At 42.4% G+C, this 11,026-nt stretch overlaps 1 protein-coding gene across 2 annotated transcripts in view; it reads right to left on the reverse strand.

Moving 5' to 3' along the window:
- The window catches only part of ppt1 (palmitoyl-protein thioesterase 1 (ceroid-lipofuscinosis, neuronal 1, infantile)), a 14,897-nt gene extending 4,310 nt beyond the window's left edge, over positions 1–10,587 (reverse strand). Inside the window, exons 1-7 of one of the 2 annotated variants that reach the window (XM_061741102.1) lie at positions 10,466–10,587; positions 9,812–9,939; positions 8,090–8,199; positions 1,697–1,824; positions 577–647; positions 403–505; positions 242–332 (exon numbers count right to left, since the gene is read on the reverse strand). In XM_061741102.1, coding sequence (XP_061597086.1) covers positions 242–332; positions 403–505; positions 577–647; positions 1,697–1,824; positions 8,090–8,199; positions 9,812–9,932 — 624 coding nt within the window. In that variant the 5' untranslated portion in view covers positions 9,933–9,939; positions 10,466–10,587. Of the gene's footprint in view, positions 1–241; positions 333–402; positions 506–576; positions 648–1,696; positions 1,825–8,089; positions 8,200–9,811; positions 9,940–10,461 lie in introns of both variants that reach the window. The other variant, XM_061741104.1, reaches the window with a different exon arrangement.
- Between the last annotated feature and the right edge of the window lie 439 nt (positions 10,588–11,026).

The following is an 11,026-nucleotide window of genomic DNA, read 5'->3' on the forward strand; positions in this document are numbered from 1 at the left end:
ACGGTTTGGCTTAAGGTTTTTCTCCCACTAGGGGAGTTTTTACCTGCCAGTGTTTATTTTATGTTTATGTAATTATTGCTTGGGGGTCATGTTCTGTAATAGACGTGAATTGAATAGACGTGAATAGAATAGAATAGAATAGAAGCCACTGATGGACCGGGGTGTTTGGGTCCAGGCGGGCCCTTCTGGGCCCAGTCACCGGGTCCCCAGGTCCCCGTGCCCCTCCGCTCGGCGTACTCACCCTCTCCTGGTTGATGTCGGCGAGGAACAGGCTGTGCTGCTGGTACAGGTCTTCGTGGAGCGGGTCGTGCCAGTACTGGGCCTGCACCAGGCTGAAACACACACAGTCAGGACACACCGGAGAGGCTCGGCCAGCGGTGCTGCGGCGACCCGTGAACTCACTGTTTCTGGACCAGGTCCGAGTAGGCGCCCTTGTTCAGAGCTGCTCGGATCATGTCGCAGATGTGGGAACTCTCCCCGGGACACCTGGGAAGCCCGTAGACCCCTGAGACACACAAGCAGACGTCAGCGCTGATCCACGCTCACACGCAGGAGCCGGACGGTTCTGGTTCTCACCTTGGTGCTGGCCGCCCACCGAGACCAGGGTTTTCATTGGTGGAGACGGGCAGCGCTGAGCCACAGCTCTCCTGGAGGGAAACAAGGCGGCACATGAACACAGCTACGGGGAGCAGAGGTGTCAAGTAACAAAGTACAAATACTTTGTTACCTTACTTAAGTAGAAATCTTGGTTATCTATACTTCACTGGAGTAATTATTTTTCAGACGATTTTTTACTTTTACTCCTTACATTTTCACGCAATTATCTGTACTTTTTACTCCTTACATTTTAAAAACAGCCTCGTTACTCTATTTCATTTCGGCCTTTAAATAAAAACTATCCAGTTAAATTGCTCCATCCGGATAGAGTGAATTTGGTTGTGGTTGTTTCAGATGTTCTTGTCCAGTTTTGTTCTTACATCCGTTCCCTCAGATTCCTGCAACTAAACTTGGATGTACATACCAATAAATGTTAGGATAAAAGATAATATGCCTCTGAAGTTTGACTTTTTGCACCATTATCATCATATCATATCTCCTGCTCTCTGAAACACATGTTAATGCTCAATAGTACACATATATGGTTCTTTAATATATTTGCATTATACTAAGATGCATTCATTTTCAATGGCTTTTGTCCTTAATTACTTTTTTCCCCCTTACATTACTTTTACTTTTATACTTTAAGTAGTTTTGAAACCAGTACTTTTATACTTTTACTTGAGTAAAAAACTTGAGTTGATACTTCAACTTCTACAGGAGTATTTTTAAACTCTAGTATCTATACTTCTACCTGAGTAATGAATGTGAATACTTTTGACACCTCTGACGAGGAGACACTCCGGACACCAAATACTGCCTCAATAATGTGTTTGTAATAAAACTGTTCTTGTACCGGACTGTAAATATGTTTATTTCTGCTGTCAAGTTGGACATTTTAACACAGAGCTTAGTGGAGATGAAATCTATTGGACCCCTAGTGGTCAGTAGAGGACCTGCAGGTTGCCGAATGTGCATTCTGATGTAAATAACAGCATTTTGTTTGTTTTGATCGTTGTCAACAGACGTTTAGCTACAGTGTTACATGGTTGCCGTGGCTACCGGGCCGTGCTCAGTCATGGTGAAAACACAGACGTACAGAAACTGGGACCCCTGCGAGAAGCCCATGGCGTTGTAACCTCCCTGCAGCTTGGGGTCCTGGGCCAGCTGGCTGCACGCCATGGACACCTGCTCATTCACGTCCAGGAAGAAGCCGTTTTCTGTGTCCTGCGGGACGAGAGACGTGGACGGTTAAAGCTGACCGATCAGGAGAGAAAAACAAAAACAACTGGAGCTGAGAGTTTGAGGACGACCAACCAAACCTGCAGCAGAACCAACCAAAGCTGCTGACAAGTTCCCTGATGAACCCGTCCGTCTCTTACAAACTCTCTCATGACTTCTGGAGCAGAACATGAGGAAAACCAGGTGGTGTTTCTCTCAGTGAGTTTATGAAGTTAGTTTTCTGGATAATGATACGGAGGATTTGATTTGGGTTTTTTTTTTCCCTCTTAGATACCCAGAACTAGTCGGGTTCCTCTGAGGCCACGTTTACACATAGTATTTACAAAAACGGATATTTCCCCCCCTGTAGCCAAACCTACAGGGGGGCAGTGTAACGAGAAGCATAAAGTCATGCTAGCCAATCAGAATCCTGGAAAAAAACATCAACAAATGACACGAGTAACTTCTAGTTACTTCCAAGATGACATGAGAGTCTTTCGAGTGACAGAGAAGTGGAGTTATTTTTAAGTGTGACTTTAGAATATAAAACGGGTAAAATACAAGAAAATATTGACTTTGGTCAAACAAATTGTAAATACAGGTCGCAAACATGACGCTGGTGACGTTTCTGTCGCATAATGTGACGTTCTGAAGCCTAAATGTCCGTTTCCCTCTGTTTACAAACAAACGTGAAGACAGGGTTTTTGCAAATCTCCACTTTGGCCGGAGTTTTCAGAAATGATCGTTTCGGTGACTTTGAGCTTCGTTTTGGTGGAGGAGCAGCAACGCCCGAAAGCTTGCTGGTTTCTCAGTAAAAACCCCTTGATCCCAGCGGTTATTAGTGATCCTGCAGGACCTCGTCTCCCAGCAGAGTTATACAAAACAGAAGCTGCTGGTGAGATGTAGCCCACAGCGAAACCGAAGCCACGCCCCCCCCTCCCAGTGATGAAGCATTTTGACCATTTGGCCCCCCTGCAGGGACACAACGACGCCTTGCAGATTGCTCAAGCCCCCCTTATGCTCATAGACATGCGGGTTCCAGTTCCTGGGGACCCCTGCCGGGACATTGTCACGCAAGGTCCGGCGTTCTGCATCCCTGCCGAGACTTCCAGCCCCCACAGAGACAAAGAACATATACGGACTTCCTGATCCCTCAGGGGTGGTCCTAAAGCTAAAAGTCCCACCTCTCTCACTGGGCTGGTATTCCTGAAACTTCTTGTATAAAAATCTGATTACAACGTCACTCGAGGTCAGCATTTCTACCAGACCTCTGGTCTGTGCAGACGTGCTCACCGCCGGCTCAATAAAACCTCAAAAAAATCACAAAGCGGACTTCTGAACTGGTTTGATAATATTCTTCAACAATTTGGTGCCGTGACCCGGATTGACAATAGACCTTTGATGGAAACTCCTCTTTGCAGACCAACGACACAATCAGTGACTTCGATCTAAATTTTCAAAAGGTAAAGGATTCACTTCCAAAATCCCAAATTATTGTTGCTGAGTTGTTGTCGAAAGTCTGTGGACTGGAGTACCAGAAAAAAGGTTGACGTCATCCTGAAATTTAGGTAAGTCCGCTGTGTGTTTGTGAGGGTTATTTTTTATTATTTTGTGTTATTGGGAACGTTATTGTAGAGATGTTTTTAGGAACGCTGGCAATTTCATAACACTTGAATTTGATTGTGTTGTGAGAATGTTCTGCTTCTCCTGCCTTAAGAATCTGACTCGCTCTTCTAAAAAGGTTTAATATCTCTGGTAACATTAAGGAAATAATGGCCAGAATGCCATGTTGGTCTGAGTAGTCCAGTGGGACTTATAGCATATGCAGGACTTGAGGTCAAAAAAAATAAGTGTTGGAACACTGATATATTTGTGAGAAATAGACATACTGTATGTAGAGAAACTGCCTTTTTTTATTTTATAAGTGGGGATGACACGCTCTCCCCAAAATGGAGTATATTTCATTTCTGCAAGAATCGACTCGCTCTTCTTTGCATCAACAGGAATGATTTATATGCTCAGGTAGACTGATAGTTGGAAAGTTTTTGGGAAGTTTTTCAGTTCTTTAAATACATGTATGGTAATCACGGTACCGATAGTTTTATTTGTTAGTTTTGTTTGTTACTTAGTTAGTATTAAATATTGTTAAAATAACTAAAAAGCACTTCAAACTCCCTCAGATTTTTGGAGGGATGAAGGTAGACGCCGTAATGCAGAATCTCAAATAGCTTCGCTTACTGATCAAAATAAAAAGCTGATGGCTAGAAGGATTTAAAAACACAACGCAGACGAAAAAGAAATTAGAGAACCAGTTAAATGATAAAATCAAAACCTTTATCCGGTGAAACTGATTAAAGAATCAAATGACGATGACACTTCTGATTACGACTGGATTTTACAAAAATCCAAGATCTGTTGCCTACAAAATTTGGAGCCAAATAATGGTAAGAGATTTTAAATTAATAAACAAAATGGCTAGAGGAAACAGCGGTTAAACTAACTTTGCCACATGATTTGAAAAGTAAAGTACTTGATGCGCAAAGTACTTGATGCTTGTAGAATTCCCTTTTAATCCCACAGCTGTTGCCAAAATCACACAAGAGCAAGCTCAGACCTTTTTTTCACAGTATTTATTGCCTTAACAGTTCAAAGGGAAAATTGATAATCCCAGGGAACTTTATGCTAAAACAATTTTGACAGCAAAAGAGAATTGTGGTCTGTCACGAGATCAGATTGATGGATTCCCTCCAGGGTACATGCAAAATATATATTTGCTAATTGCCCTCCACAAAGGGTAGGCCTGGATAACGCAAAAAAAAAGAATCTGAAATGTATGAAAATACTAATGTCTTTTTCAAAAGTGTTTCCTACACAGGTTGAGCGCTGAGAGGAGGCGCAGAGGAAACAGCCAATGATCGGCTCCCATTGGGGTGAGCCAAATCAGAACATCCCAATTTACATAATCTTATCCTGCCTATGGTAAAATTCATCATGTAAGTGCATGGAAATCTGTCTGTGGCCTACTATAACGTCTCTGAATGCATGTATAACTAATCTCTAACTAGAGGTGTCAAGTAACAAAGTACAAATACCTCATTACCTTACTTAAGTAGAACTTTTGGTTGTGTATGCTTCACTGGAGTAATTATTTTTCAGACGGTTTTTACTTTTACTCCTTACATTTTCACGCAAATATCTTTACTTTTTACTCCTTACGTTTTAAAAACAGCCTTACTCTATTTCATTTCGGCTTTTTAAAAAAAAAAAACTATCCAGTTAAATTGTGCCATCCGGATAGAGTGGATTTGGTTGTGGTTGGATGAGAAGTATAAACATATTTGGTTTGTACGTGTCTGGTCTCTGAAACACATGTTAATGCTCAATAATGCACATATATGGTTCTTTAATATATTTGCATTATACTAAGATGCATTCATTTTCAATGGCTTTTAGCCTTAATGGTTTTTCCCCACTTATATTACTTTTACTTTTATACTTTAAGTACTTTTGAAACCAGTACTTTATACTTTTACTTGAGAAAAAAAAAAATAAAATAAAATAAATAAATTTTGAGTTGATACTTCAACTTCTACAGGAGTATTTTTGAACTCTAAAATCTATACTTCTACCTGAGTAATGAATGTGAATACTTTTGACACCTCTGTCTTTAACACTCGTCCTGACCTTTCCTGTTTTCCTCACTGACGGCTCTGCTTATAAAAATGGAATACCATACGCAGGTTATACAATTTGTGATAATTCTTAATTGTTGAAAGCGCCCTCCATCTCCAGCTCCACCCAAGTAGATGAAACTATATACTGATCAAAAGGTAAAACTGTTACAATCTATACAGATTCCAGATATGCTTTTGGTTGTGTATATTGTATTTTATAGATTTTATATTTTGTGGGCGAACCAAGGATTTATTTCATCCTCGGAGATAAATGTGGTTAATTGATTGGTGAACTGTTACAAGCCTGTCAACTACCTTCATCTATTGCTTTGTTAAATGTGAAGCCCACACCCAGTCCAACCCTGTTTTCACTAGGCAATGCTTCAGCTGACCATGCAGCAAAAGAAACTGCCAAATTTGGCTTACCTGTCTATGTAAAACTTTGCCCTTCTATACCCACTAACGACCTGGTTTCTCCTAATGATGTAGCTCTCCTACAAGAAGACTACTGAGGTGAAGGAAAAACGGATTGTAGCATTCCCATGGTTGTAAAAATGTAAATAATTTGTGGGTCAGCAACGACGGCCGCGTTGTTGCACCCACATCCTTGTACCCGTGATAGCTGATGAGCAAAAGGGGGAATGTGTCAGATAGTGTTGAAAGACTGATAAGCTCCAAGATTTGCATCCTATAAAAATATTGCAAACATTATCAACACTTCCCCCCACCGTGATTTTTTTTGAAGCTCTGCAAATAGACATTATGTGAGGGATATGAAATTATTCTTGTATGAAAATGTTCATGTATGAAAATGTTTTTGTATGTGCAGAGAATTTTAAACTGGACTTAAATGGACAATGTTGACACCTGTTAACACCCATTAGGAAGCACAAAACTCACGCTTCATGAAAGGATTATGGGTAGACCTATGACCATACCAAGCAATTCAGTTCTGTATATATGAAGAAGATGGACTTCCATGCCATGGATGAATCCATGATATCATTCTGTTCTACTAACTTCTGCTGTTCAGTCAATCCACAGAAAAGTAAAAGCTGTCCAGTCTCCTCCTAGTGACAAACCGTGCCATAACCTCCAACCCGGCAACTGGGTCTGTGTCAGGGAGTTCCGACGGAAAAACGCCCTGAAACCTCGCTGGTCTAAACCTCAACACGTCCTGCTCACCACCAACACCGCCGTCAAGTGTGAGGGGCGTCTAACCTGGTTCCACGCATCCCACTGCAAGAACACAACTCCTCGACCATGCAGCGGAAACCAGCCGATTCCTTCTTCTTCCTGCCCGGAAGTAGCTGAGCTCCAGCACCTGGGACCTCTGCAGAGGAGCAGGGGAGCAGGGGAGCAGGGGAGCAGGGGAGCAGGGGAGCAAAGGAGCAGCACAGGCCAAACTGTGACTCCACATGCTCTCCTTCTGAAGAACCGCTTGTTAAGCCTAAAACAAGCCAAAATCCACTATTATAGCTACCTTGCTACAATGGTTAATCGCTGTTCCATACCTCTACCAAAGGATGTTTACTGGATTTGTGGCGTGAAGGCTTGTGAATATCTTCCAAACGGTTGGTCTGGAATATGTAGTCTGGGCCATGCGGTACCAGCCATGAGAATCGTTCACATTGTTAGAAGAGAATTGTACACACACACACAAACACCATGGACAAGATTTTTTGGTGCCCTCGTTCCAAATTACGGAGTCATGGCAGCTTTAGAACAGATAAGAGATTTATCCCATGCAGTTGAAGATTAGCCAACACCACTGCAAAAGACATGCCTATGCTCTCACAAGAAATGACTGCTTTAGGGATGATGGATTTATTAGCTTCTCAAGGGGGAACTTGTGCTGTCATTAAAACTGAATGTTGTACATTTATACCCACAATGCCACAGTCCAAGAAATAACGCATCACTTGAAAGATATTGCCAAAATGTTACATACACCTGTCATAAGTAGTTTGTTTCATTGGTTTAAAGAACAGTTAGGACACGTTGGTTACTTGATTTTTGAATTTGCTTTGTTGGCTTGTTGTTATTTGGTTTCCGACCACATGTCTAAGGTTTACTTGCAAACATATGTATCACTCAAACTATTACTAAAATGATGTACTCCACTGTAAAAAAAAAAAAAAAAAAAAAAAAAAAAAAAAATTGTGAATTGATGAAGCATTTTGACCATTTTGCCCCCCTGCAGGGACACAACGACGCCTTGCAGATTGCTCAAGCCCCCCTTATGCTCATAGACATGCGGGTTCCAGTTCCTGGGGACCCCTGCCGGGACATTGTCACGCAAGGTCCGGCGTTCTGCATCCCTGCCGAGACTTCCAGCCCCCACAGAGACAAAGAACATATACAGACTTCCTGATCCCTCAGGGGTGGTCCTAAAGCTAAAAGTCCCACCTCTCTCACTGGGCTGGTATTCCTGAAACTTCTTGTATAAAAATCTGATTACAACGTCACTCGAGGTCAGCATTTCTACCAGACCTCTGGTCTGTGCAGACGTGCTCACCGCCGGCTCAATAAAACCTCAAAAAAATCACAAAGCGGACTTCTGAACTGGTTTGATAATATTCTTCAACACCAGTTACCTGGATCACATTTTTCCCGATCATCAGCGAGAGGACGTAGACGCCGGGGATTTCCTGCTGGATGAACTTCTTCATGGCCCCCATGCTGAGCGGGTTGCAGCAGCTGTCACCTGTCAGACAATCAATCAAGTCAAAGATTCAGACCCAGACGGGTCTCGGGTCTCTGTAACGTAAACCGGGCAGAGGCTCAGTCAGTGAACACCTCTCAGCCCTGCTGCGGTTTGGATCCGACCGCACCTGCCTGGAAAAGCTCCAGCTTACCAGAAGCTGCTTCCAGTTCCATCCCTGTCGTACCGGGTTGTCATGGTAACCAACACCCTCAAAACGGCTCACTTCTATTCTGAAACCGTGATGGGGAACAATAACTGCTGGAGTCTCCCTACAAGTCTGGACTTGATGTCCATCTGCACAAAAGATGCATTTTGACCTCGAACTAACTGGTTTCTGCATTAATCTGACATGAAGTGTGATCTAATCTGTAGTAAAGTTAGAAATAACAGACAAGCATCCTAGTGTGTATTATAGAAGCTGGGCAGATTTCTTAGCAGTGAAGAACCTCAAGGTTCCACTTTCTCACAGCTGGTACGACCGGTGAGCGTGTGCGTTAATACCGGTCCCGAGTTAATGCCGGTCCGACACGAGCCATAATAAGAAATGATTAATTTCAGGAGGAGTTCTGGACCATTCCTCTTCTCAGAGCTGCTTCAGACTGGTGTAGGATGTCTGGTGCGAGCAGCTCTCTGGAGCTCATCCCACAGCATCTCTAAAGGGTCCTGGTCTGGACCCTGGACCCGTCCAGAACGTGGATTTTGGTTTCCTCAAGTCATTCTGTGGTGCATTTACTTCCACGTATAGAATCACTGTCCTGCTGCATCCCTTTAGCTTCAGCTGGTGGACAGATGCCCCGACATCATCCACGAGGACAGTCTCCTCAACCTGCTGATTCATTTTCTCCTTTATAATGGCAAGAGATCTATGAAAGCCCTCCAACGTGCTTCACCACTGGGATGATATTTTGATGTTGCTAAATTGTGTCCAGTGCTGAGTATTCCTCCTAAACAATTAAACTTTTGTTTGATCAGTCGATAAAACACTTTACCAGTAGTTTTCTGGATTTAACACAGAAACCCCAGTGAAAAAATAAATAAAAAAATTCATATAATAAAAAGAGCATGGGGCCCTGACACGGGACCTTGAGGTACTCCACAACTGGGACTTAGAGGTTGATCAGATCAGGTCAGGTTTTATGGCAAATTACTGCAGAAAACATGTTTATTCAAAATAGTTCACATACTTTCTTGCCACTGACACGTCACTTTACTCCAGACACGGACAGAAAGGTGATCTGAGCTGATTAGGAAGGGGATCCAAGATAACCGCAGTCACCTCAGATAAAAGGACACTGACATTACAAGTCAACAGAGAAGCTGAGGGTGAGCTGGTTTTCACTTCAGGCAGTCTGATGTGCATCAGGTCTGTCAGCAAAGACCAAAACTTGTCCCTCTTAAGTCCTATAACTTTTCCTTGCAAATCACTCACTTCCAGGGATTCAAAATAGAGATAAAATAGGAGACTTGTTTTTGGGGAGTCATCCTGCCAGGATTACTCCCCAAAAACAAGTCCTATTTTATGTGAGTAATCCCAGGATGATCCTGGGATTACTCACATTCACAAACAGTATTTTAAGGATCTTTTCCACATAAGACACATCAGGTGACTCACCCATGCCGTGCCACAGCACCAGTGGGACGGTGCCGTTGTCCTGGTGGTCCTGATGGAGCGGGACGGAGGCGGCCAGCAGCAGCAGGGCGGCCAGGAGGAGACAGAGCAGGACGGCTGCCATCCTCAACCTGGACACAAGTATCAACCAGTCACTCCCATTGGAGACAATAATCAAAGTGGAACAGCTTCCACCGAGCTCTTATTACTTGAAAACAGAAGTAGTTTTAAAAACAAACTGAAAAAGATGATTTTAGAAAGGTGTGTGTATAATATCTGACAAATATCTGACTTCTTGGTTTCTTGGTAAGCTTTTTATTTTTGTCGTTTTTTGGTTTCATAAGCCTAGGAATTGAGTTGGTGTAAAAACAGGTTTTACAATCTTTTCCAATTGTAATTAGTAGTCGACACTGTGGTAAATTATTTTAATATTGTTTTTTTCGGTGTTACTGCCATGTATAATTCTATACTTTATTGCTATTCAGTATGTTTTTATTATGTATATAATTGTGTCCTGTGTGAGGATCCCAGGAGGAAAAGCCATTACTCCCACAAGGAAGTGATGGCTAATGGGGATCCTAATAAATAAACAAATAAACAAAGTTGCCATATGGACAGAGTCTTGAAATAATAAAGAAATAGTGAAATCAAACCTACTCAGATGTGAAGTCTCGGTCCTCACTCGAAACAAAGATTCAAATCGATCTGCGTCAACAACAAACTGCCTTTAAATCAGCGACTTGCTGCAAAACATGGACCTAACTGTGCAGGAGCAGGTTTGCACTCTTCATGAGGTTTAAACCAACCCGACTTCTTTCAAAAAAACCACAAACTTTAAATACAACAGATTAAAATAAGTCGGAAAAGCTTTTATAACATCAGAAACATCACTCGCCACTGGACTGGGCAGAAGTTCGCTTCCTGTTCGTAGTTTCCGCGCATGCGCTTCAAGACCAAAAAACTAAAGGACCATTTCCCCGGTTTTTAGATTAAACCAATTTAGACCAGGTCCAGTTTAAAAATCACCACACTTACTAAAGTTATATCTGGATCAAACTATCTCGGATATAGTAGAGGATATATAAAACATCCAAGAAACCTTTATTCTACTTGTAAACTTTTAAAGAGCAATATTGCCTTTATCAGAAGATCATGGGCTGCCCTCTGCCCTCCCTGTGTGATATCTACAGCTCCCGCTGCCTCAGCAGGGCAAGGAAC

The sequence above is a fragment of the Cololabis saira genome, chromosome 15, assembly GCF_033807715.1.
Source record: "Cololabis saira isolate AMF1-May2022 chromosome 15, fColSai1.1, whole genome shotgun sequence".
Classification (NCBI taxonomy): domain Eukaryota; kingdom Metazoa; phylum Chordata; class Actinopteri; order Beloniformes; family Belonidae; genus Cololabis; species Cololabis saira.